Source organism: Aptenodytes patagonicus, chromosome 13 (genome assembly GCF_965638725.1).
Source record: "Aptenodytes patagonicus chromosome 13, bAptPat1.pri.cur, whole genome shotgun sequence".
Lineage (NCBI taxonomy): Eukaryota > Metazoa > Chordata > Aves > Sphenisciformes > Spheniscidae > Aptenodytes > Aptenodytes patagonicus.
Window position 1 is genome coordinate 12,157,781 of NC_134961.1, and position 27,790 is coordinate 12,185,570.

Genomic DNA, 27,790 nt, shown 5'->3' on the forward strand with positions numbered 1-27,790 from the left:
TGGTGTCCTTCTGGGAAGGACTGCTACTATGCTACTACTCTACGGCTACAAGTTGTGACAGTAAAGGCCGCCTCCTTCCTTATACCTCAGGCAGGACATCTACTGATGCATCAAGACTAAACGTAATTCCAGGTGAACGCTGTTTTTCCTAACTCTGACTGTAATTACTGCCCTCTGCGCAGCAGGCTGACCGGAGGGATGGGCTCTGCCTGCAAGAGCCCCTTTCCCCGGCGTTTACAGCAGAAGCCGGCCCCAGCGCCTCCCCGAGGCCAGGGGCCCAGGCGGCGCTGCCCCCGCCCGCACCCCCGCGGAGCCCGGCCCAGCCCCCCGCCGCGCCAGCCCCCCGCCGCGCCAGCCCCCCGCCGCGCCAGCCCCCCGCCGCGCCAGCCGCGCTGCTCCCGCAGCCGCTTCCCCGCGCGGAGACAGCGCCCCCGCGCGGCGCGGCGTGGCCCCCCGCCCCGGCACGCCGTGACGCGCCCGCCGCGGCGCCTCCCCGCCCAATGGCGGCGGCGCTCGGAGGCGCCGCGCGGCGGCGCAGCCAGTGGGAGCGCGGCGCTCTCCGCCGGCCGCTGCCTCCGCGGCGCTGCGGGGCCGCCCTGGCGGGGCGCGGCGCGGAGGCTCCTTCCGCCGGGCGGCGAGGAGAGGCGCGGCCGGCGGGAGGCAGGTGAGGGGCGAGCCCCGGGGGGGCCGGGCTCGGGCTCGGGCTCGGGCAGAGCCGCTCGCTGCCAGCCGTCCCGCCGCAGGGAGCAGGGCAGGGCACCGCACCGCACCGCGGCTGGAGATCGGGCCGCCGCCGGGTGCCGCGCAGTCCCCGCCGTGTCCCTGCGCCCGCGCCGCCCTTCCCGGCGGCTCCGGTGCCGGCGGGAGGAGTGAGCGGGGCCGTGGGGAGGTGCCGGCACCTCTGCGCGGTCCCCCCGGGGAAGGAGTGCGGGGGCTCCGCGGGGCGTTTTCGGGCAACGGGTTTGCACCGCCGCCACCGCAGACCCGCTCCCGTCTTCTGCCCGTAGCTGACCGCCTCTCTTCTGCGTGGGAGCGGGGTGGCGGGGGGAGCGGGCGCCCTGACCGGCGGCCATGTCGGCCTCGGGACGCCCGAGGGCCGGCCCCGCCGGCGAGCGGCCGCGGCCCCCGCGCAGGCGGCGCCCCAGCCCCGCAGGGGCTCTTAAGCCGATCTGGCCTTAATGCCCGCCTGAAAAAGCAGCGTGTGCCCTCCGCTATCTGCACCTCGGATTGCTCCCAGGTATTATTTACGCTTTGTTAAGTTTGTAAAGCGCTTTGAGATCCCCGCGGATATAAACCAGTGCATACATGTCTTTATACGAGTATTGGATAAGCTTGCCAAGCGTGTTCATTGGAAATGGAGGTGAAGCTTGTCTGTGCGCGTTTTAGCTTGGAACACATTGAGTCCTGTGGTGGTTCGCCCCCACGGGCACCTACATGAGACCCTACCTCGGCCACGATCTGAAGGCAGGGGGCACATCCCCTCTCTGCTGAGGAACTTCATTACTTCTATAATGTGCAAGGAGTTGGGATATTTTTCTTGAATTCTGTAGCAATCAGTGTTACGCCAGGCAGACGGAAATTTTAATTAACAATGTGTCATCTTCATTTAGGTAGTTACAGTTCCATTGGAAATTACCTGGCTGAGCGGAGGGATGAGGAAGAATTTAGCAGGTGTGGGTCAGGTTTTTTCCAGTCCCCTGAGAATACTGGGCAACTTCTGCATTTACTGAAATGCACGTGAGTCACAAGCGCTGAGCATCCTTCAAAATCAAGCAACGTTTGTCTTCACCTTCTGCAACACAACCAGTGCAAAGGGCCTAAATTGAAGTCTTAAAAGTAGTTTGTAATCCCAAATGCGTTTGGGATTTTCCCATGATTCTCCAAATACTCTGTCTCAAAAGTTCAAAAGAAAGAATATGCAGAAACTCTCACTTATCTTGGCTGCCTTGAGTATTTTAACCCAGTTGCATCTGCCTGGATTATCTTAATTCTGTCCCATCTATATTTTTCCTAACTTCATAATCTTTGGAACTTTCACTACCTTTTTCTGAACTGTCCCAGGTACTCTTCTGCCTGCCTGGACCATCATTCCAGGTACGGACCTTCATTTATATATTTGTCTACCTTTAACACACCCAAGCACCACTTCTCTTTATTATCTGGCTAGGTAGGTATCTTCATTGCATTATCCATAATGCTTCCTTTACTCCAGACTTGCTGGCATTCTGGTTGCTTAAGATTAAATGCATAGTATTTTCCTGTTACAAAGACTGCTTTGCAGAATTTTAAGTGCTAATACTGAAAGGCTTATTTTCATGGCCTTTATTTTCCCAGTGTTACACACATTATAATTTTCACCTCATCTTCACTTTGTTCCATTCCATTTTTTCCATACTTTGTCTTTCTGTACTATCCTACTTTTACTAATGTAGAAAGGCAGGACGTAAAGAGGATAAACGGCTGGTCCAAGAGCAGACAAAGGCAGTAATACGTGCCTTCATACTCGCAGCAACAAAGAAAAAAAAAAAGTCAGAACTAGAGGATTCATCACAGTTATGCTGCCACAACTAATAGGAGAATTTTGCTCGTGATCTTCTCCTGGCCTCGGTCGTTCTCTGCTGCTATAAATTTTCTTCTCACTGTTACCTGTTATTCACCTGGTGGATCCAGGTTTTTAGGTACTTAGCAGCAGCAGTTCTAGGAATCAAAGAATTCTGAAACATCCTCCCTGGGATCCCATGTGAATTTACTGTGCTGTTCTTTGACACTGGCCTAGCTGTTTCCAGATTCTCCGCAGTTTCACCTCAGCCATTCAAATACACTGTACAAGCTAGTCCCTCTGTACCGCCGCTCATTATCAGTCAGAAAGCAGGCAGGCAAGCCTCCTTAGGCTCTTGTGTTGAAAGCACAGTTGCCGTTTCACAACAAACAAGCAGCGTTTCATGCTGACTCCAAGCAAGGATTCCTCTTTTCTTTCATTGTGTTGGATCTGAGTCCTCTTTTCTACCTTTCCCCTCCTGGTCCCCCACTGCACAGTTAATAGAACTGGAGGCAAAGTTCAAAATACTCATCAGTAGTTCTGACTGTCAGACATACAGAACAACCGAAATTTGTTCAGTTTAATGGCACCCAGAAGGCCAAGTGACAGAAATACGCTGGCCTTTCTTGACTTCTAAAAGGACTGGCGTACACCTACCTCACATAAAATGCTGACCCCTCCATGAAGGGTAGGGCTGCAGTGCCCAGAAAATGGTAAGTTATTAAGTGATAAATAGACTCAACCAGGTCTCTTCTGTCAAACCACGCTCTCTGTGTACTTAAATAAATATCACATCTCTGTATATTAAATAAAGATCAGATCCCAAAGTGGTCACCAGAATGCTTTGGAAGGAGGCTTCCTGGCAGCAGCAGGTAATAGGTCCATCGATTAAAACGAGATGTGTGCTTATGGAGAAGCTCTCTTTCACATCTTTTCCTTTGTGCCTGTGTAGCTATGTTGGCGTACGCCAAGAGGAGGCTGAGAAGGAGATACCGTAAGATATCATGGCTTTGTGGAACTGAGATGAGTGGTGTGTGTAGCACCACCAGCATTACCACCTCTTGAGAGCGAAGCCTTCTGCTATAAAATAGTCCGTGCTACTTCATCTCAGTTCAGTGTTGACTTCTGTCCTCAGCCTGCCAAAGCTGTCCTATTAATGTTGCGAGCTCTTGTAGGATGGACAGTAGTGTGCCGGTAGCAAGGTCTTTCACATGGATTTTCAGAGCCATCTAAGAGGTGTAACTGCACAGCTCTGACTGAAAGAGATCTGGCTGCCAGCTTTGCATGGGCTCTTTTTAAAAGATCATTCTTTACATCTTTATTTAATAATTTGACTGATGATGGCTCAGAGCAGAACTGATCTACAGTAGGTTCAAGATCCATTTTTTAAAACTGTCATTTTCATTAATACCTCCTTTTTGCCTTTCAGACATGGCCATGCCCAGTTCCCTTTTGTGGGCTGTTGACATTTTTGGGAGGGTTTACACTCTGTCTACTGTTGGCCAGTACTGGGAACTCTGTAAGGACACACAGCTGGAATTCAAACGGGTCTCTGCTGTCAAAGAGTGCTGCTGGGGAATAGCCTGTGATCATCAAGTATACACCTATGTGTTCTCGGGTGACGTTCCTATTAGATACCAGGAAGAAACCTACGAGAATCAGGTATGAAGTGTTATGGGGGTCTCTATCACACTGCCACATATTCATCAGAAAGGAATGATAGCAAATCTGTACATCAGCCATCTCTACGTGTTTTTCTCACAGGAAGATTGTTTGGTTTTATTTGTTTCCATTTTTTACCTGATGTTTCTGAGGAGTATATATGTGCCAAATAGCACATATCTGTAGTTCATTAAACATTCAGTAGTTTAATTCCCAAAGGAAGGTTATACTTCCCTGCTCTTACCAAAAGCAACGCCAGTGTGCACTACGGCCTATTTTATATGAGCCATTTCAGACTGGAACATTCACCCTTTTCACCTGATGTTTTCCTTTCCTTAGTGACAAATACACAATCCCCTTAAGAAAATGTCCAGTGTAACTTCTAGGCAACAAAGATACATTATCAAAAATGTATTATTCTTAAGAAAATACTGTTTTTCAGTGTTTCAAAGAATTCTCTGATAAAGGCATAACTCTCCATTGAAGTACAATGTTTCCAGCTTTTTTGCATAGAAGTGTTAAGATGATCCTTCCTATGTGGCGTACTTCAAAAGAATGTCTTTAAAATAGTATTTTAAAGGAAATTTATCTATTTTGTTTTTAAGTTAACCAAAAGTTATTTGAGAGAGAAAACTGAAGGATTTTCTTGAGCACATTTCTCTGATTTCTAATGGGCAACGGGATAAATACAAGTTGAGAAAAGACGTTAACTTACCTGCATGGGTAAAAATACAACAAATTAATTTTATACATTATTTAACATTGATACAACTTTCCAGCCATTTAAGAATGTTCCTTTTGTTATGTAAACATGTTCTTTAAAAATGCAAAACTTTAAATTTTATTTTATTTGTTATTTTAAAACTTTTGTTTTGTTTGTTCTAGGCTATGAAAAAATGGAAAACAAAATACTAGAAAGCACAAAAGGAAATATTCTGCAAGAGCTAACAACGACAAAATTAAACTCAAATAGTTTACAGATAATGTGCAAAGCAATTTAGCCAGATTCCTAGTAAAAGTAAATAATATTTTGCCTAAAAATTATAGAATGATTTTGAACCACTCATTTTGCACATGCCCTAAAATGTAACACTATTACATGACAATTTTTGCCAGTATTTCTATAGTAGGTAAGAGTGTGGGGAAAAAAAGAAAAATCACAGCTGCATTGGCAAAAACCCTAGCAAGTTATTTGTTCTGTAACTGATTAAAGCCAGATTTGGAAAAAAAACCCTCTTGGTATAACATAAGATACAGGGAAGATTTACTGATATAGTTATCTTGACACAGTTTCCCGCACAGAAGCTATGCTATTTTTCTAGTGCAGGCAAGATACTAATCGTCTTTCTCATGGGGAGTAGATTAGAGATCCCAAGGCCATCTATACAGCATTATCCTAATGCTGCAGTATCATGGTGCCATACATCACCAAAGAAAAAAGCACTATTAGCAGTAAAATATATCATCAGATGTTCCTATTTATGTAGCTGAAAATGACTTGGCTGGGACTAGCTCTGCAGTCAGCCCTTCTTTGAGGCTTAAAAAAGCTTCCTCCAAAGACTATGTTAGGTAGGGGCTTACAGTGTGAACACTTTCTCATTCACCCCAGGAATTTATTCCTCTTCTACTGCAGAAAGTAAGAAATGTATCATTTATGACTCCCTGTAGATGTCCAATGAGATGATATGATCTCAAATAAAATATTTTATTTATTATTTCTGGCAGCGCTGGAATCCAGTTGGTGGCTTTTGTGAGAAATTACTGCCCAGTGACCGCTGGCAGTGGAGTGATGTGAGCGGGCTAAAACATCAGCAGCTTGATAGTTTCACACTCCCTTCACCACACTGGGAGTGGGAATCTGACTGGTATGTGGATGAAAATATTGGAGGGGAACCAACAGAGAAAGGGGTAGGTGAACAATACTGAAAAGAGATCTATTCTGGGAATCCTTAGTCTGCAAAATAAAAGGCATTTTTATAGAAGTGTAAAAGGTCTGTAAAAATAAAAGGCACTTAACTTCCCATAGCTACTTCTTTCTGGGAAATAGCTCAATTATAATAAAACACAAGGAAGGATCTTGTTTGGAGGCTTTTGAAGTCTATAGGAGCTTCTACAGAAGCTTTTTTCTTTTGATCAGGCCATGAAATGCTGGCAACTGGGTGCCATTGTTATTTAAGATCTTTACTATGAAGAAAGTAAAATACTTTACTGTGTCTTGTTTGTTCTCTGTATATCATGCAGAGGAATTTGGACATGATTCATAAATCATTCATGGAATTAGCTGATCTGTTAATCAGGGCTGTTGAGACATGCACAGTAACTTTTACTGTATTTGTAGGAGTGACTCTTGTGCAGAATTGCTCCGAGTTACGATTTCAAGCTTTCCCTGATTTTCACACAAGAAAACCTCTGTTTGCAGGGCTGGACTTACGCCATAGACTTCCCCAGCACCTACACAAAGGATAAGAAATGGAATTCTTGTGTCAGACGCAGGAGGTGGATCAGATACAGGAGATACAAATCACGGGACGTTTGGGCGAAGGTTCTGGATAGCTTTTAAATATTAAATAAACCGATTTTTTGAAATAATCAATTACAAGAGCAGGGAAATTCATTTTTTATCACTGCTCTGTAGGCTGGACCTGTATTCCTTGACTTCCAACTTGTAATTCTTGCAAGCATAAATGGAAGGCTGGGATTTTTCATAGAAACCTGTGGTAATAAGGTGCCAAATCTCACAGTAATGCAGTTGGAGATAGATGCTCAGCTCCTTTGCAAATTTCAAACCAACTTTTTAACTTCCTTTGGTTGGTTGACAAAGCACTCTCTTTCAAGGTGGCACCTGTCTAGCATCATTCACCAGCTGCATCCTTTATCTGTATGAATAACTGCTCTTTAATAATTGTTGTTCCATTCTAAGAATGTACAAAAATTGTTATTTGTGATGTTCCAGCTTTTCAATTCAAAGAACGTCTGTATGCACTGTTCTGTGAGTAAAAATTTCCTTTAGTTAGGGGATGAAACACATCCCCCTTTGTGCTGCTTCGGCAGTGTTTCCCCTCTCTCTGCCTATAGCAGCCTTGAATGAGAGGAAGAATCTCCATGCTCAGCCACTCTAGTAAGCAATACGTAAACCAATCTGCAAGAAACAAGTTAAGCCACCAGCCAAATCACCTATCTATTTGCAGTGTCTCCTCTTCTCAATCTTCCTTCTCATTGCTTCAGATCGTATCACATGATGATCCAGATCAGTTGCCAGATCCTTTCAATGATATCTCCATTGGAGGATGGGAAATCACCGATGAGCCTCTTGGACGTTTATCAGTATGGGCAGTTTCTTTACAAGGAAGGGTATGTGCATGTTCACCAAGTTTTGTAATGTTTTACTACTGAAAAGGACTTGAATGCCTTTAAAGCAAGGCAGGTTTGTTATTGTCTTATGTTGGTAAGGAAATAACGCTGTTTGTGCATCTGGCAGAGGATGTAAAAGCTGCTTTGGGACTACGTTATGTAACAATTTGTGCTGCAAAGGGAAAGGCTTAGTATCTCATAGGATTGATGTTTTATGGAAGCCTTAAAACTCTGTAAACAGGTGAATCTTAAAAACTTGGTCTGAGGAGTGTCTTATATCCTGAAAAATGCCCAGAATGCAGACTATGGCACTGGTAAGAAAGAGAAGGAGCCTTAAAACCTGATAAAGATTCTTGCAAAGCATTGTGCCGTGTCTCTGTGGTGGAGAGTCAGGAATGATTCAAGAAAGAGTTTGCAGAATGGTTTTCTAAGACTTACTGATCAGAAAATGGTAACCTCCTGACTTGGCAATGTGGAATCCAGCTCTGGAATGTTTTCAATTTATTTTCTATTGAAAACTATACATCTTTCTTTTTCTTTTTTGTTTTTAGGCCTACCATAAGGTCTCTCCTCTTTTGCTCAGTGCTGTAAAGATTTGATTCTTGCTTTCCTTCCTTCATCCTTACAGCATGTATCTGACATTCCTTTGTCTCTAGACAATTTCTAACTTGTGGTCTCACAGGGAAGAATGTAACAGTTTTAACAGATAGCCTGAGATTTCAGTCACATTTGGTACTGCCTGGAGAGGCAAGCAATCTTGGTTAAATTGTTTAAAATACAATTCCCTATGCCTCATACTTCCCAGTAATATGTGACAAGCATCCCACTCTACAGGCTTACTTGACTGACATTGTAAAATGCTTTCATTTCCCAAGTAGAAGTCCCCAGAGAAATAAAGTATTTCTAAAAATGAGGATTTAGCACTCAGCAGTCATGTTTTGGAGCACTCACATGACTACCGCAGGATGCTTTCTATGTTTGACCTTCCTATTTTGACTGTGAACTATAGAAAAGTACACAGACAGTAGGACCAAGACTAGCAAATGGACTGGATGTCACTGAAGGCTGCACAGAGAATGGAATTTTTTACCCATATTGTGGCAAACTCTGTTCAGTGAAAGTGAGGTCGGGCTATCATCTAACAGTAGCATTTTTGTGTTACATAGTTGTTCATTCTTGGTTTATATAACATGCCCTGAAATACACTGAAGTGTTTTTTAAATGTTGAAATATACACAGAACTTGTAGCAATAGGTTACTGTACCCAATCCAGATTCGCTTCCATGATAAAGCTAGTCTGTAGAAAAGCCTCCTCCCTTAGTACATAAGGAAATAGTCTTCAACTGCATAATCAACATCAAAAAAATACCTTAAAGGTCAGAGTGCATACACTGCACTGCATAAAAAAATCCTGTTGTTAAAGGAAGACTGTTCTTTCCAGTTTGTCTTCATGCTTGTCTCAATGGTTTCATTATTGTAGTGATATTTTTCTAAGTTTTATTTGTTTTTTTTAAAAAAAACTTTTCTAGGTATGGTACAGAGAAAATGTTTGCCATCACAATCCAGAAGGTTCCATGTGGTCCTTAATCACGACTCCTGGTGAAGTTGTACAGATCAGCTGTGGACCATATGACCTCCTTTGGGCAACTCTTTGGGAAGGGCAAGCTATTGTGAGAGAAGGAATTGATAGGAATAACCCTCAAGGTAAAGTTTGTTAAATTTAGGTGGAAACCCCTTTGATTTGTATAGTGTCGAATAAGAAACTAACCTACAATGCACTCTGGGTTTTGTTTCTTGCAGGAATTTCCTGGAGTATTGTGGAGTCTCCAAGCTCTGAAAATGGGATTATGCACGTCTCTGTGGGTGTTGATGTGGTATGGTGTGTTACAAAGGATAGAAAAGTAAGAGGTGTCATGATCTGGTTCTGGTTTTTTCTTACTTTTTTCTATCTGCTTTTCTCAAACAGGCATGTAACTTTCATAGGAAACATTGGTGATTTGGACTCACTATCCTCATGGTTTGGGGAATTCTAGTTCCCCTTGCTGTTATGGGAATGCTCTGCGGTTTGTGATATACATAGTTGCGTTTAATTTAAGGAAGACTTTCTGCTTTTCTCTTGGAAGGAATTTTCTAAACCCAAGTCAGACAGATGTGGTAGGTGGGTGGGGATGTTGGTGGGGATGTAATAAGGGGTCTACTTCTAAGGGATATTAAGCATTGAAATTGAAGGGACTCCTAGCTGCTCAGTCTTGTTTCCACATGGTCTGAAGGTTACATCAAAAGCGGCATGGGGAATTTTTTCATTTACACTTTTCTATATGATCCTGTTTTTTTATCTTCCTGCTGTAACTGTTCCCTCTTCATCAGCCTTTTAATGTAGTTTTTTTGTATTTATTAAGTGACATCTGTTATGTGTGTGTGTGATTACTTTCTTACTGGGGTTTTAACTTAGAATCGTAGAATATCTCAAGTTGGAAGGGACCTATAAGGATCATCGAGTCCAACTCCCTGATCCTCACAGGGAGTCTTGAAAGTCTTGAAGAATGTACTAGAGTGCTCTTGTGCTGGTTGCAATCAAATCCCTTCATATTTAATTCAAAAACATAGATGAATTCTGTGCATGTATAGCAGTTTTAAGTAATTGAGTTACTCTGGTTTAATGAGTTACTACTTGTCAGCTGAGCCATGGTAACAGACTGTGTCCAGCCTGCTCCATCTGCCAGATAAAACCACTATAATACATGTGGATAAGCTAGCATGTTTTTCTTCAGGTCTGCCACAAGATAGTCAAGTACACTGGCTGTTATGTGATTCAACCAACAACTTCTAAAGTAGCTGCTTGCCACTGTATGACTATATGCTAAATACAGATGGAAATTTTTCCAGGTACCCAACCCATAGACACTTTTGGATTGGTAAAAACTAATCTAAGGGGAGACAATTTAAAGAGCTGTACCACTGAAAAGATCCCTCTGACAGTTCCCTCCGTCAGCCCTGCTTCTAGGGTTTGAACACAAGAACGCTATTTAGAAGCCCATTCAGAGTGACCAAAAATAGCCTACAGTTGACATGTTAATAGAAAGTATTTTTCCAATGGCAGAGAAACTAACTCTGTCACAGAGAGTCATAACAAAAAGACTCCTTGTGGGCTGTTCTGGCTGTAGTTGGTCACAAGGACACACAGTCTGGGTACTACTAAGAGAATTATTTTATCTTTACCCGATAAAGAAAAAGAACCAAGGAGGTAAGAGACTTCTTAAGGCAATGCGGCAAGTCAGTATTAGAGATTAAGACTAATCCACTGAAGAAACTAAATTCCAGCTGTCTGCTTGCTAATGCAGATGGAGCAAAATTTAGACTTTTTGCTGTTGCTATTGTAGGTGTGGTTTAGAAGAGGAGTGAACTCACATAATCCTTGCGGAACAAGCTGGATTGAAATGGTTGGAGAAATGATGATGGTAACTGTAGGCTTAAATAACCAGGTAAGACAGCTGTATACCAATTATGAGGATATTTATGTTCCCTTTGTACAAGCAGTATTCACACAGGGTGAGGACTGTCAGCAGCACTAATATGGACAGCTGAACAAGAGGTCCATGTGCTTGAACTGCTAGGAAGGAATGCATGGCTGAATTCTTCATCAGAAGAACAGTCAGCATAGCATGTCTCTTGTATGGCACATTCAGGTGCAAACAGTTTTCTCTTGATGGTACAGAATTTTATACTGCATCTACAGCATCAGCATTACGGAAGAACACAAAAGGAAAATGCCATGTCCAGCAGGTTTTTGTGCTGTATTTTCCACCACTGCACCTTTTTTGTAGCTGGTGTCTACCTGCAATCCATGCCATTTCCTTCACCAAGCCCTTTCTTTCCCTAGGTCTGGGGAATCGGCTGCGATGACAGAGCAATTTATTTTCGTCAAGGTGTCACACCAAGTGAGCTCAGTGGGAAGACGTGGAAGGCAATTGTATCTGGCCGAGAGAGTGACAGATCTCAGACCGGGAGCTCAACAAGTCTGCTCAGGTACTTAGTAAAATACCTGCTCAAGACTTCGTACGCCAAGAGTTTCAATGCTAGGAGATATTTCTGTACATTCAAATGGTACAGACAGGGAGGAGACGGGAAGGCACCTCTAATCATTATGTATGCCAAAAAGCATTTGCATTTTTTGCCATTAAAATTAACAATAAGCAGCAGTTGTTGCATTCGGACTAGAAACTGAAGCTCCCACTTTGGAATTCACTGCATGCTTGCAGTAAAGCGTGCTTCTCTGGGCTTTACTATCACAATCTGGAACTAGTCTCTAATAAGAGAAGATGTTACCTGTGAAATATCATGGAGTGTCGACTCTACTTAGGAATTATCCTTCTGAATGTCACTGTACGTTTCCTTTCCTAGAGAGATTAAATCAGTAACTCCCCGCTGACTGTTGGCCTCTTGGCTGTGCAAGACATGACAATGAAGCTGGGAGTGCTGCAGAAGCTACTTGTTTGAGTCAGAGCGTGCTCTGAGTAGAAACCCTCCCTCGCTGAGACAAAAATCATAAAGTTAATAATGGGCTTTAAAAAATCCTATTTATTATTTCATATCCAGAAAATGTGATGTTGCTTCAGTGTTTTCCTGAGAGTTGTAGGCAGCCAACACCACTGATTGCTTGAAAAGATCAATGAAATATCTTCCTATGTTTCAGATCTAGTAGACTGGTCTGCCAGATTTGTGTTAGACTCTTTTCCCTTGATGATAGAGTTTGACCTTCAGAAAAGAAGTCTGCTGTTTCTCTCCTAAAACTGAAACACTAGGTTGATTTCTGTGTGTCTGTGGTCTCAGGCCTGTGCTAATTTATAATGCTTTGAATGATAGTTAATTAATTATCTATTTGTCCTTCAGTGCTGGCTGTTTCTTTACGGATGATATTCAGAACCAAACGCACGCGATCATTCAGGGTGATGCAGATACTTCCTCTGATACAGAGCTTCCAAGTGTACCCGTGAACCTTGCCAACACTCCCCCGATGGGAGCTGCAGCCAGCGGCAGTGGTAATGGCACAGGCAACCAGCCAGCAGAAATACGTGCAAATTTGACTGTGGATCCTCTGGACTCTGATCAAGGAGAAGCCACTGTTGCTTCGACTAATAATGAGAAAGCTAATCTTGAAATGCATAAATCTTCTACAAACCCAAATCCTTCTGCAGAACTGCAGTGGACAAACATTGACTTGAAGGAGGCCCAAAAGCATCCAGTCCTCTCTGTCAGCACCTTTGCAGAAACATCCAGCCTGTCTTCCCTTGGCATGTTCTCAGTGGGAGCTGAAGAACAGTACGGAGCTGATGAGCACCCACTGTGGGCCTGGGTGTCTGGGGGAGGCTGTCTTGTAGATTTGCACAGCCCATTGAAATGGTTCACTGTTCTGTCAGGTACTATCCAGTCACTACAACAGACCCTAATTCCCAATGCTCTTTAAGAAAAATGTTGGTTTGGGTTTTTTTTTAACAAAACCATGACGCAAAACTTATGATAACCCATTTATTTTTACTGCAGTTTGTTAATACACTCCATGTCTGAGGATAGTGCTGCATGTATTTAGCTGTACAGCACTTCGGGATTGAGATATATAAATGTAAAGGTGATATTCTCTGAGTTTCTGGAAGAATTTTGTAAAATAATCTGTGCTGGATCTGTATCTCATTTTTAATTGCACTGAAACTGCAACTTAAGGCAAAACCTATAATATCACTGAATAGTAACTGAAAGCAGTGAAAAGGGCTCTCTTGAGAGATGCAGATGCCACAAATAACTGCCTCGCTCCTACCATTCCTACTGAGACAAGGGTAAGATACAGAAGTTACTCAGAGGCATTGTGAATGTGAGCCCAGCTGATAACTGGATGGCGTTAGAATTTAGATTCTTGAAAGACGGTGGAGTATAACCATATTTTCAAAATATACCATGAACTGTGGCATCCCAGTATTTAATAATAGTGTAACTCTCAATGCATTGTATTACCTATCCTGCAGGTCAGTGACAAAGCTCCCATTTTTACAAGGTTACGGCTTTGAAAGATTCTATATAATCATCTAGTCATCCCATTTCTATGCATCATTTACAAAGTTTGGCTGTAATACATTGATTCCAAAGTATAATAATTAGAAAAACTATGTTAGACTGGGTTGATTCAGTCCAGTGTTCAAAGCAGCATTGTGTTTTGACTTTCACAGAACTGTATTCAAAGCTCACTGGAGTGTATTGGTTTTGGTTCTGTTCTAGGTTTGTCATCCTCTGTGCAATCTCTATCCCTGTCTATCACTCCAGCACAGACAGCAGCATGGCGAAAGCAGATTTTTCAGCAGCTCAGTGAAAGGACAAAACGGGAACTGGAGAATTTTAGGCACTACGAACAGGCTATTGAGCAGGTAAGCAGTGAGGACACTTATCTCTTGTCTACTAAACACTTATATCTATCGATACTGGGCATCAATAATACATTTCTGATGTGCTGATCTGAACTTACTGTCAGCTTTATATTCTTGTCTTTATTTGTTTATGACAACTTTCCTGGATTACCACTGTCTGAGCTCCCTGTGGGAAACTAGCAGCTTATCAAACATGGAGCAGCAATCTTTATCTAAAAACATTAGCTGATAGTTTTGTATAGGAGCAAATGAAGCATTGGTCAGCACTATTTGAGTACACTGAAACCTCAAATCCACAGAGAAATGTTTGCAACAGTGGAACATTGTATGAATTATTCCACCACAAGATGAAGCTTCTTAATTGAAACAGTGACTCAAGTAGGTGAAATTTCCCTCTCTGTGACCATTAAGGGATTCATGCAACTTGCATAAATAAAACAATGATGCAAACGTCAATAGCAACACTTAAATAGCAGCACTTTTGTTTGATATTCCCTTTGTTATGACTCCTTGGCTCTTTTCAGATTCATTCACATTTTTGGTCCCTTCATTGCTAATTGTCAAATGACATCTGGAATTGATTTGATTAAAAACACTTGGAGTCCAGGGGTTTAATCAAGTGTAAAAAGATTATGCCAAAAGCCTTTAAAGTCCAAACAGAAGTTATGTTATAACAGGAACACACTAGAGTCAATTAGTATCTGTGTGCTACTGCGTTCTTGCAGAGGTAAAATGTTAATACTGTTGTACACATGCTATTTCAGGGCCTTTCTATCCAGTTTTGTGAGTTTTCATTTTGTCTTCAGCTTCCTGAACACTCTGGTGTACTCTGTGTCAGAATTAATTGATATGATACAGACTAAACTGCAGCAGATATTTCTTGTGGTCACAAAAAATAGTATTTCGGAGAAAGAACGAGAAAGTCATGCAGTTTCCTTACTCCTGTAAATTTGTGTTTGCATTGCAGTCGGTTTGGGTTAAAACTGGAACCTTGCAATGGTGGAGGAATTGGAAGCCTCATAAATGGATGGATGTTCGAGTTGCACTTGAGCAATTCACTGGGAGCGATGGAATGCGCGACAGCATCCTGTTCATCTATTACATGTATCATGAGGAGAAAAAGGTGTGTTCAGCTCGAGACCCTTGAGAAAGTTGCATTTGGCAAAGGAAAACCTTTGAAGGGAAAACAGTTTTACTTAAGGGAGGCAAATTATGGTACACTATTGTTCTAAGTTTTGGAAACCAATTCAAACGTAGCCCAGGGTACTAGCAAATTGCAAGCTTTTCTGAGCTGTAGCTGTGTTAATGCTATGACAGAAATACCCAGTCAGCAACCATCCACATCACTTAAACCCATCAGCTTTGCACTAATTAGGAATTCTTTTGGAAGTTCAAAATGTTCTTGATTGTGAAGAAAGAGCCAAGCTTGGCTGGCCAGGGTCTTCATAAATAGGGTTAATGCACACAGGCAATATGAATCAGAGGTAGTGCGGGACTGGAAATTGAGCCCCATTCCTTCTGTACCAAGAACTGATTCTTTGCTATCCTTGGCAGGAATGCCTCGTTCATGGTCCTGCTGGCTCTGAGGAAGGTATATCTGAGTTTGCCTTAGACGCAGTTTTTTTTTTTCTCATCTTAGTATATCCACGTGTTCCTGAATGAAGTCACTATCATAGTTGAAGTTCTGAATGAAGCCAAACATTCCTTTGCACTGTATACACCTGAAAGGACGAAGCAGCGATGGCCAATTCGCCTGGCAGCCGCAACAGAACAAGAAATGCATGACTGGGTAATTCTGTGAATTTTTTATTTCAAGCTGGCAATATCTGAAATAAAACATAAAAGCTACTCTCTGAAATCTCAGCATTACATTTACAGTATCTAGGCTACTTACCTATTTTCACGATTTAGGTATTTAAAAAGTCTGTTCAAACTTATTTAGAGGCACCTGAGGCTTCCTATCTCCTCTGGAGTTTGCACGCTTTCTGATGCTGCAGTTATCCACAGTAAAACCAATATTGTTCTTCCTTGCCTTTCTATCTCTGGATATAGATTAGGCTGCAAATGAATTAAGAGTTTAATTCAGTTAGTCTATTCTTCTGCATTGGTAGAAGAACTATTAGCTATTGTCACTGTTGTAGGGAGTCTTATGTATAGGCAGGCAGGCATATATACACCAAAGCAATGGAAAACCTGAAAGATACTTCATAATGATCAGATACTGCAAACCACATTGGTTCCGGTGATTGTGTTAATAATTTCTAAAAGACTGAATTCCAGTGCCTTTGAGAAAAAGCTGCAAATTCACTTCGCTGATTTGCAAGAACATGCGAAGGTAAAACTTCATTTTGTAATACTGAAGCATCGATATGGAAATTTTTGTTCTCACTGTAAATGGAAGGTTTTGGTTCTCTGCTTCTTGTTTTGTAGCTGTCTTTGCTGAACATGTCCTGTTGTGAAAGCAGACGGATTCAGGGCCCTCCTTCTCTCCATGCCATTTGGTCAGTTACTTGTAAAGGAGACATCTTTGTTAGTGAGCCAAGTTCTGAACTGGAGGCCAGACCACAGCTGATGCCATGTGATCAAATGTAAGAGGTTTCAGAAGCTGTTCTTTCTGCATGGGATGCCATCCAGCAAAGACTGTCTTTCATGTCAATTCAGTGACTTTGATGGGCTGTTGGAGTGTATAGTACGCTGCAGATGTCTGTCAATGATCAAGGTTAATGGCTGCCTTCATATTTATGATTGCATGTGAAGAAATTCACCAAATCGTATTTCAATTCTTAGATGCTGGAGCTATTCATGTGATTTCAAAAGCCTTTCTCATAGAGATCCCATTTTTATGTGATTGCATCTTTAATGCCATAATTACTTAAATTAAGAGATGGCCTAGACTAAAAGTAAACTTAATCACTGTAATTGTAATGTAATTTGAGCTTTCAGTTTTATCTGAGTCAGGAAATCTGAAATTCTCAGTCCTCCGTAGTCACTACAGTCCAGGAGCAGCTCCTTTACAGTTTCTGTTACAACTATGACAATATAGTACTGCAAATTCTTCAAGCAAAAAAATACCAGCCTCAGAACTGGTGGGTTAAAGGCCAATCTTCAATTTAAAAAATACCTCTAGTTTCAAGTTACTTGCACAAAGCGTCTTTGAATAATACCTCAGAAATCCTTTAGTCTTTTTCCTTCAGGGTGGAGCACCTTCAACATCTGGCAAATCACAAAGCTAATGTGCTCTTGCATCTTAGTTTGGGGGATCCATGACCTAGATGATCTCCTGCCGTTCTGATAACTAAAATACTCCTCTGCAATCTCTTTATTTTCCCCATTCTTCCCCAGAAAAGTACCATGGCCAACTGGCTGTGTAAAGCCCCAGAAAAGGATTAACCTGCAAAGATGAGGAGAATAGGAAGAATTAAAGCCCTTGTTTTTACCAAGCTCCATAGCAAATATATAAATCATTTGTTTTCTTGTTAGATAAAGGCAATTCCTAGATTTAAAAAAAATGAGGATGAAGTTAAAGCTGAGGCAGTTGATAGCCACTAAGATGTAAAGATCCTAGCAAGATCATCCTAACTACTGTTTAAAAATATATATATTAAAAAAAAAAACCACAAGCCATAAAATAAAAGGAAAGTAAAACACTTCAAAGCCTGAAAATGCCAAGTGGAGGCAGACGGGTTCCTTCCATCTACTTTTCAGTAGTTGTTCAGAGGGAAATGCTTTCAGCTGGCAACTGCCTTCACTTACAGATTGCACAGAGGTTGAACAAGCAAGCATATAAAGTTGCCTGTCCTTAAGATTGTTGAGCTGTAGGAGGGGAAAGCATGCATTCCTGATTGATGTGGTGTAGAGTAAATGTAAAATGTTGTCCTTTTTCTGGCAGGTTTTGGCGTCAAGTTGGAGGTCATCTTCGACTGATAGAGTGCAATAACCGAGGCATAGTGTGGGGCATAGGATATGATCACACAGCTTGGGTTTATACTGGTGGATATGGAGGTGGCTTCATTCAAGGTATGGATGACTGGTGTACTGCAGTGTGCACGTTTCTTTCTTACCTTCCTGACTGGGACAGCTCTTCAAGCTATTTCAGCTGTCCTTCCTTTAGCCTAACTAACATGTAGGGTTATACAGTGAACTGGCCAAGTATTAGGAAGGAATTGGTATTGCAGTTTTATATTTATATTTTCAGCTTAAGAATGAGAAATAGGATAATCAGCAATATTACTGTGGCTATTGGAATTTAAAATGTAGTGTCTTTAAGGTTTAGCTTTACTATAACCCAAATGATTTGTTTCTCACAGGACTGGCCAGTAGTGCCGATAACATTTATATGCAGTCAGATGTGAAATATGTTCACATCTATGAGAACCAACGGTGGAACCCAGTCACTGGATATAGCAGCAGGTTACTTACTCAAGTTATTGTATTTATTTACTGTAATTTTTTACTAATGTCAAATGAAACAAGGGGTTTGTTCTAGCTTTTCAGAATCGTTATTACGGTTATTCTATCTTCAGTCTCCTCCAACATTTATTGTTAACCTGAGATGGAAGGAGCAGTGTTTCTCAATTTTCTAGATTTGTAATTATCCATTCAAAATGCATTTGTAGCAAAACATTACAGATTTGTGCTTTGTGAGTGCACAAAGTGTGCCTACTTGCAGCATCTTTCATTATTAAGGCCATACAGCAAAGTGCTTATGAGGATCTATATATTCATATACATATTGTGCTAAATACATTGGGTCCTTCAATAGTATATTTGAACAGAAGTATTGAAAAAGCATTCACATATATGGGTGTCTATGCCAGAGAAACTCAGGATTCACCTTCCAATTTTAAATAGTAGTGAGGAATATCACATTACAGAGAGAAGTTTACGTGGTCCTCAAGTTTGGTGTAACTGGAAGCAATTGTACAGATTCTTTCCCACTATCCTCATCACTCACATGATATTTCTAAATACAGAGATTAATGACGGAAGACTGTTTCGTGTATGAAAGTAGGAAGTGCTACAAATAGGTTTTTCTTCCCTCGCCTTTTAAATTCTCTGTTGTAAATGACCTTGCATTCCTTGTACGCTGTTTCACCACAGGGGTCTGCCCACAGACAGATACATGTGGAGTGATGCATCTGGCCTGCAGGAATGTACAAAAATCAATACCAAGCCTCCTTCTCCACAGTGGTCTTGGGTAAATTTTGTCTTAAAAGTCTTTTTACTAAGAAGGCAAGGCTTAGCAAGTAGGATACAAGACTTGGGCTCAAGTGACTCGGGTTTTCTTCCTGGATTTCTCATAATATTTAACCTTGGTTTCCCCATTTATACAATAGCAATAATCTTCCATAGTCAAAAGAATGTTAAGCATTGAGTGGGATTTTTTGTTTAGTGCGACTTAGACTGCTGCTCTGATCCTTTTCTCTTCAACTGAATTAAAAAGACTTAGGAGCCTCTGTATGAATTTATATTGCAAGTATTAGAAGGTTTCTAGCAAGTCATTGCACTCCAAAAGGTGGAGGGAAATAGCAGAAGGGGGTATTTTTATTATACATTAGGTGTTGATTGTGCTTGTGATTCTTATTGTCTCCTTTTGACAATAGGTATCCGATTGGTATATTGATTTTAATACTTCAGGCGGAACTGATCGGGAAGGCTGGCAGTATGCAGCAGACTTTCCAGCGTAAGGAGATACCTTCTTCTACCTAAAATACTAGCAAGCGAATACCATACTTAAGTTCTCATTTCTTCTTGTTTGCTGTTTTGCACATTAACTGTGCTTTAACAGGGACAAGTGTGCCTTGATTTCTCCCTTTTTATGGGGACACTAACACTGAAATTTGCCAGGGAGGTAGGGCAGCAAGGTGAGTTTAGCAAACTATAGTTTCAAGTATTTTAAAGTCAGCAGGCGTGTCTGGTGGGCAGATACAGACAGTGCTCTCAGGCTGGCACTGACATTGGAGATGCTCTGACATCCTCATGAACACCTATTTAAATCTGTTTTGGTAGGTCCTACCATGGTCACAAGACAATGAAAGACTTTGTCCGACGGAGGCGCTGGGCAAGGTGAGGAACTAAGATATAAATAAAAGTTTTGAACTTGAATGCTGACTGTTCCCTAGAAATCTCCTTTAGTTACAAGGGGAAGAGTCTCGTCACCCAATCAACAAAAGCAAAAGTAAAGACACCTGCAATAAATAACCCATCTCCAATAGAGAAGCTGATGATCTTTAGCATTATGGCTTTACTTTTAAGCCTTTACAGGTAGATACCCTATTTGATTTTGTGGGATCTGTAGATAAAAGTCAGCTAGTTATTCTCTGTATCTGATTTTCCTTATGGTAAGTGATTAAGTAATAGTAGGGTCTAGGTATATTAGTACATACTAGATCACTTGTAACAACTGGTAATATGTCTTGTATATTAATAGTTTTAAAATATGAATTCCACATACTGTGTACTAGGCCACAGATAATCGCAACCCCATTTAAGTCACAGTATACTATATTCAGTTGGAACCTGGAAAACAGCAAACTGCCACTATATTCTATTCTATTAAGCAGGGAAAATCTGTGCATGCACTGTTTTTCCAGCTTTTCTATGCTTTCTATACTAGAGTATCTAATAGCTATGCTAATAAATTGCTGTGAACATACAGTTCTGCATTGTTCTGTTTGTTATTGAGGCTACAAAGCTAGTATTTTGGCCCTTGTACAAAAATCTTTGAAGTAAGGTCCTGAAGCATCAAACTGTTGTTGTTCCAGGACGTGCAACAAAACAAACGACACCCAATCATCAAAATGGTGACTAGAAATAAAATAAGCAACTTGAAAAACACCCTCAAGCCTAAACATTTCCTCTTGTTTTAACTATCAATTGAAAACAGACAGGGAACAGCTCAGGGCTGGATCAAGTTTTTAGAACTGGAGAACAGAGGAATGTCCTGAGTTTTTAAGGACATTCGCCATACAGAGAAATTACTGTTGTGATGATAGAATCTAATATAGTTTCCCTAATAGACAGCAGTACTTTGTTGCAGTTTCCACAGAAAAAATACACCAATTCCCAGAATGACCTACCTCCAATGCTTTAATTTAGAGCTGCCTTATCTCTGCCTGCCTCAAGATGCTACATAACTTTTTAACAGGCCCCACCAAAAAACTAACTGTAAAATGATTCCCTTAACCAAGACAGAGGAAGGAATGAACCGGGTATGGAGTTCTCTCTGCAATGAGATTCTCAGCTGGGGTCATATATTCATTATCCAGCTGTTGCCCAGCGAGTTTTAGAGAGCCAGGGAGTAGTGTAGCACAAGCTGCAGACTTCTTGGGTGGCCTTGATTTTATAAAGTAACTTCTTTTTAAAAACAGAAGCTTTGAGAAATCAGTAATATGTCAAAATTCAAAACCTGATGCAAAACATGATTGATTGTTGTAAACCCCTTTCAAATTAAAAATACTTACTGTACCTACTTAATGAAAAGACTTCAGGATTGTTTGCACTGAAGTCAACAATGGACCGGGAAATAAAATTCAGTTATAGAAAGTACGTACTTCTGACGGGTTTGGGGTTTTTTTACTTCAGAAAATGTAAGATAGTCACCAACGGGCCATGGCTGGAAGTGCCTCCTGTTACCCTGTGGGACATCTCCATAATTCCCAGTTCAGATGCAGATGATGAAGAAGCAGTAGCACTGTGGGCAATCAGTGACAAAGGAGACGTGCTCTGCAGGCTTGGAGTGACACAGCAAAATCCAGCTGTAAGGCTCCCTGTTTATTTTTACTGCCTTATTGATGTATTTAATGTAATGATGCAAGTACATACACACAATCGTGCAGTGCCTTCTCTTATAGCACCTTGTTATTTTTTTCCCTTTTATGTCCCAGATTTGAAAGTCCTTGTCCATCAACTGTAACACAGTTTGCTGCCCACATTTCTTACAACAGCGCTTCTCTTGCATAATCTACCTTAGCTTGTGCCACGTCACTTGCAGGAGCCTCTCTCAGCCCCTGTATATCTTCTCATGAAGCATTTTGCTTCCAATTTCTGCACTGATAGCTTAGTTCCTCTTTTTTTTTTTTTTTTAATTGTTGATAATGTGTGTATCCCATTTAAATAAACTGTCCAGGGATAGAATTTCTCTATAGTATGGTCCCAATCTAGTGCCTGTTAATATCAGTAGGAGTTTGTCCATTGACACTTCTGGGCCTAGAAATTACTCTGCTTATTTAAAAGACAGGTGGGCCTGGACGTACCTACATATTTTACTTTCTTCTATGAACTGGGACAGATTTAATGAGCGAACATCCACTAAAGTATGCAGAAAGGAACAAATAGTCCCAGTAACTTCAATAGGAATACTTCTTTCCTAATAATAGACATGTGCTGAAACACCAAATTAGGGTTGATATGCACTAATTTTAAGCCATATTTATAACGGGAAAAAAAAACCACTAATGATACACTTTAATGGAATTTGGAGAAAAACTGCAAGAAGTTGAAAATCTATAGGAATTACCTTTTTTTTTCCTGTTCAGTTAGTTACAATAGCATGGATGTGTATAGCAGTGCAACAGCAAGAACTGTATTACTGTGTCTGGAATCTGAAGCCCCATATCAGTCAATTTTTGTTCTGTATAATCAAAAAAGGGGTTATTAAAAAAAAAAAACCCACAAAACGGCTGTAGCTCAGCTCTTCAGAGACACGTAGGTGCCTAAATTGCAGCAATTTCAACAGAAAAGGCCCTGTTACAGTTCAACATAGCTATTGATTTCAAAGAGTTAAATATCCAAATATCTTTGAGGATGAGAGACCTTTTTTCTGTTCAGTCACAAGGTACAGGAATTATTCTTCAGAATATTTTTCACTATCTAGGGTTTTTCCCATTTGGCAATAATCAACAATACTTTGTCGTGGAGTTTTTAACCATTGCTTGATAATTCATCTTCCATGATTTGTTAGGGAACATCCTGGCTTCATGTGGGGACAGATCAGCCCTTCATTTCCATCTCAATTGGAGCGTTTTACCAAGTGTGGGCTATTGCTAGAGATGGTTCTGCCTTCTATCGGGGTTCAGTGTCTCCAAAGAAACCTGCAGGTGAGTACTTGTACTTTTTTGGTACGGTCTTCATCTTAGACATTCTGTAAGCTCTACTACACTGCCATGTCTGAAAGAGACAAATCTGTTTAGCAGAGGCCTTTCCCACAGCTGTGCAAAACAGTGCATATGAATAATACTCATGATAATTATAGCAGTTAATTTGCTCTTCACTTGTGTGATTTAAAGAGTTTGTTTCTAAAAATAAGCTAATAAAAATATATTGAGTGTAGTGTCATTCACAGCTTTCTTGCACAGCTATGTATTATTTCAACTGCAGACATTTCCAAGACTTCTCATACATAATTCTGTTTTCTCAATGTTTTACTCAAGTATTTCTGACCTTTAGGTGACTGTTGGTACCATATTCCTTCACCTCAAAAACAAAAGTTAAAACAAGTCTCAGTAGGACGAACGTCTGTGTTTGTGTTGGATAAAAACGGTAAGGATTTTAAAAAATTATTCATCAATGTTACAAAAAATAAATCAGTATACATCAGATTGATTTAAAAAGGAGAGGCTAAGTTAGAGCTTCTGCTTGGACAGATGATTACTGTTGCTCCAAGAGGAGTAATATTTCATATTGAAAGAGAAGGAGTAGGCACAGCCCATTTAATTACTGATTTTGAAGACTTGTTTTTTGTTATATCTGATAGTGCCCTAGGTAGATAGCAACAATCCAGCATCTATGCTATTCTTGGGGGAAGAGATAGATGAATCTCAAAGAAGAGAATTGCATGGCAGGATTTTGTCTGAAACCCTAGAACGTACAAAACTGAAGAGGAATACCTTCCTGTTGCAAAACCTAGAAATAGCATCATCATTGCAAGATAAATTATGAAGCATCCTTTTGTAAAAGAAACAAGCCTTTAACACCAGCCTCCTTCAGAGATCTTAATCTCATTTGCTTTCCTTCTCTAGTGCATAGTTCCTTATATGAACATTTTTCCCCAAGAAATTTTACAAAACAGAGTATTCTCTGTTTTCCAGAAAAGTTACAAAGAATAACGATAGAAATACAAATTCCAAAGTAGGAACTTCATTGTCCTTTACTGTAACACATTAGTCAAAACCATAATGCATTTCCACAGAACACAAAGTATTAACTACTGATGTAGAAAGTATTAACTACTGATGTGTTATGTTGTTTACTAGCACTTTATACAAAACAGACATCCTGAGCTGTAACCACAACTATTTATTTTACAGGCAATCTTTGGTACCGGCAAGGTATCACACCAAGCTACCCTCAAGGATCTACTTGGGATCACGTTTCAAATAATATCCGTAAAATGTCTGTAGGACCCCTGGACCAGGTGTGTATTAAGCTTCCTTTGTATCTCATTAGTTTATTAAAAATTATGCTTAACATACTTCTGTAATTAAATTAAATTTTCTTCAGAATTATTATTGTTTAACTAACTTTACTCCACAAGGTGATTGTCTAAATGCCAGAATCCTGATAGCAAGACAAAAATCATGCCAATGAAATAGTGACACAGCCAGCCCTTTGCTGTAAAAAGCCTCATTAATTTTTTCTTTTTTTTTTAATGACGCTATTTTATATAACTGATGTCTTTCCTGCCAAGTCTTACTATCTGACAATGTTTTAATTATAACACTGGTATCTGGTTGGTTGTTTGGGTGTGTCTCTGACTAAATTAGAGCAGTTTTGGTCTATTCAAGATCAAGACTAATTTCTGAAAGTGGTCAAACAGACTTACAATTTTCACATCTGGGAGGAGCAGCATGACGAGCACATTTTCTTGCCTCTCTTTGCTTTCTTGAGGTCTGGGTGATAGCTGACAAAGTGCAAGGAAGTCATAGTTTGAGCTGTGGGACCGTCTGCCATCGGACTGGTGTTCAGCCAATGGAACCTAAAGGCCTCTCATGGGATTATGGTATTGGGGTAAGTGCTGGGGGCATAATACTGCCTAAAAGTTGTATGTCCAAATAGCCATGGGCACGCTTAGAAAGGAAAGTGCCATCCTGCTCCAGCTGGCAAGCTTTCTAAAGCTTGCATATACCTGCAGAAAACTGACCTTTGTTCTTCAGTTTTAGGTTCCTTTTTTAAGTTAATGTAATGGGTTATGCAATTATAGCTGGGAAGTCATGTATTTGCATTTAATAGGTATTCATTTTAAATAGGTAATTTAAAAGTTATAATGGAAAAATTAGTAAAGTAAGTACATTTTTTAAAAATTGATTCCTTCTGAGTCTGCACGTGATTGTTCCTTGTTGTTGTTCCCTGTATTACCCTCAATGTTTTGAGAAAGGCTATTTCAAGGTTTTGGCCCCTTTTAAGTTGATGGAAAACCTGCACTAGCTCTGTTATGAACATCTGACCCTACTAATCTCAATTCCCCATAATAAAAATAATCCTCAAGCTTACTACCTATATACCTTACTGTCAGGGAGGCATGTCATGTTGTCTTTTGTTTTGTTCTACAAGGAGCCTTTTTTCTGATTCAGCCCAGAGCATTACTTTCCTCATGAAAAAATAGTATAAAACTAGTAGTGTACATAAAGCATCACATCAGATATTGTAATTGCAGGGTGATGTTTCTCCTTTTTTTTTTTTAATCGATATTTTACAGGGTGGGTGGGAGCACATCACAGTCAGAGGAAATGCAACTGAAGCATCTAGGGTCGCTATGCATGATACTTCTGAGGAAAACCCTGCAGTATCAAAGGATTTGGAAGATGAGGAGAGTAAAGGGAAAACAGAACACTCTAAAACCCCTCTGATGGTCAGTGAAAGTCAAGAATTGGACAGAAATGCTGTTAATTGTTAAGTTGTCCCCATCTACATGTTGCAAACAAGAAGTAGTATAATTTAAAAAGAAACTAAATGTCTATTGCCTGGAGAGAAAAACATGACTTTTTTGTGCTACTAATATATTTTACTGAACTGGAATTTGCAATGGGGTATTTTAAATACTGATTTCTTCTACTACATCATGTGTAAAATGTGACTTGATAGAGCTAATACTTTTGTCAAAGCAGGCAAGCTTTTTAGCCACAATGTATTTCTGACCCTTGACCATAGCTGCTACACAACCATATGAATGTGAGTATCTTCACAGACGATCACTACATTTACTTCTATTTTATGAATATTACAGTTCTCTTCCCTACATTTCTCTCATATTCACACACCTTGCACACTATTCTTCAGATTCATATTTGAGCAGAGATGAAGATGTCATATCAATTTAAATGAATTACAGGCAAACATAACTGGTCCTGATTGTACAAGCATTTATACATGCACATAACTCTGCTCATGTGATTCCTGCTTATATAAGCACGTAGCTTGGGTCATGCTATTCTTGCTCCCATCAGTACATTTAAATTCTTTACAACTCGGCTTAGGGTGCAGTTACCAGTAAGGGCCAATTTTTGCTATCTTTGCTCACATGAGCAATATCTTAATCAAGTGGAACCACTGGTTTCAGCGAAGACCATGTAGAGAGCATGGTCCTATTCACTCTAAGTGACAAAGTCTCATTCTAAATTGTCAGTCCAAATGGTGGTAAATCATGTTTTGTCTTCATCTTAATTGCAACCATGATAGTGGAGGTATACAGATGCCTACCTAATGAGGTTGGAAGGCACCAGCCACTTGAGGAGTTAGGCTGTATTCCCGATCATTGCAAATTATGCTTTCACAGTGTAAAAGACAAGAGGAGGTCTTAAATTTAAGATTCTAACTTCACAGTGGTAGGAATGCAAAACAACTTTACTGATATCGGTGGAGTTTGCCAACATATACTAACGTGGGTTCAGAATGAAGCTCTGCTCTTTTAGTAAGTGATTGATTCATCCCTTCTTCCAACAAGAAACCACTTTTTATTCTCAAAAAGCAGCTTTTTTTCCTGTCTTACCTTAGTTTGACTGTGATGTGAAATTACTATTTGAAATCCAGTCCTTGGGACGTGCTGAAGAAGCCTCTCCCAGTAGCTTCAGGAAGGCACCACGTTTTTCCCCTGGCAGCAGTTTACAATCATTTTTCCTGTCTGTGTGTGGCTGTATATGGAGTTATTTTTATATGATGAGCAGTGTGGTGTGGTCTCAGTACTGTATTTGTAGAAGTAAAACTTATGTTTGCACGTCTTTAAAGAATATATTTGGTATTTTAATGCCAAGGAAAGCACTGTTTCCAAGTCCAAATGTGAACGAAGATTGAAGATGCTTTACTGTTTAAAAAAACCTGTTGATCTTTCCAGTATGTGATTAAAGATTTCTGGTTTATACATACATTGTGGAAGTACCATAAAGAACGTGTTTGCATTAATTACCATAATAGGTTTTGCATAACTTGCACAGTATCTTGTCCAAATAAATAACTTTATCAATCACATGTATTTTTAGATAATTACTAGGATTGTATTTTCTCTGCATATCAACATTTTTTTTCTTTTAGTAGTTGGTGTTTACATATCCAACAATCAAACTGATTTCATACAATAAGCTTTATAATGTACCTTTGCATTTTTCCCTGCATTGCCAAGTTTCATGTACTTTACTGTAAAAAGCTGAGTTTAAGTGAACAAAAGATAAATTATAAGTTGTTTATGTTTGAGTACTAAATATTTGCCTTCTGAAACTATTATTTAGAAAATTATTTAATTTAAAAATATGTCATTGTTATGGCTAGTTAAAATAAGGAAAAGTGACTTTAAATTGAAACAATTTTGAAAAATAAAAGTAATTTATCAGAAAAA

General features: G+C 40.3%; 1 protein-coding gene across 2 annotated transcripts; it reads left to right on the forward strand.

The window, feature by feature from the left end:
* Positions 1–595: 595 nt before the first annotated feature.
* Positions 596–27,236, forward strand: TECPR1 (tectonin beta-propeller repeat containing 1). Of its 2 annotated transcripts, XM_076350832.1 has the most exons (25): positions 596–664; positions 3,969–4,201; positions 5,927–6,109; positions 6,621–6,743; positions 7,427–7,552; positions 9,082–9,256; positions 9,353–9,453; positions 10,933–11,034; positions 11,433–11,578; positions 12,443–12,969; positions 13,820–13,965; positions 14,933–15,088; positions 15,605–15,754; positions 16,396–16,553; positions 17,855–17,982; positions 18,273–18,375; positions 19,066–19,162; positions 19,569–19,648; positions 19,975–20,031; positions 21,550–21,724; positions 22,928–23,063; positions 23,413–23,505; positions 24,273–24,379; positions 24,853–24,972; positions 25,661–27,236. In XM_076350832.1, the coding sequence occupies exons 2-25, from the start codon at positions 3,971–3,973 to the stop codon at positions 25,856–25,858; spliced, it is 3,618 nt and encodes a 1,205-aa protein (XP_076206947.1). In that variant the 5' UTR covers positions 596–664; positions 3,969–3,970; the 3' UTR covers positions 25,859–27,236. The 2 variants fall into 2 exon arrangements, with proteins under 2 accessions (XP_076206947.1, XP_076206948.1); XM_076350833.1 differs by lacking the exon at positions 15,605–15,754.
* Positions 27,237–27,790: the final 554 nt, after the last annotated feature.

Bases quoted from the DNA above. Each gene is read 5' to 3' on its own strand.
- TECPR1 (XM_076350832.1), top strand. From the start codon at position 3,971: ATGGCCATGCCCAGTTCCCTTTTGTGGGCTGTTGACATTTTTGGGAGG. The intron at 11,579-12,442 runs GTACTTAGTAAA...TTTGTCCTTCAG, and splicing joins AGCTCAACAAGTCTGCTCAG to TGCTGGCTGTTTCTTTACGG. The intron at 21,725-22,927 runs GTAAGGCTCCCT...ATGATTTGTTAG, and splicing joins TGACACAGCAAAATCCAGCT to GGAACATCCTGGCTTCATGT.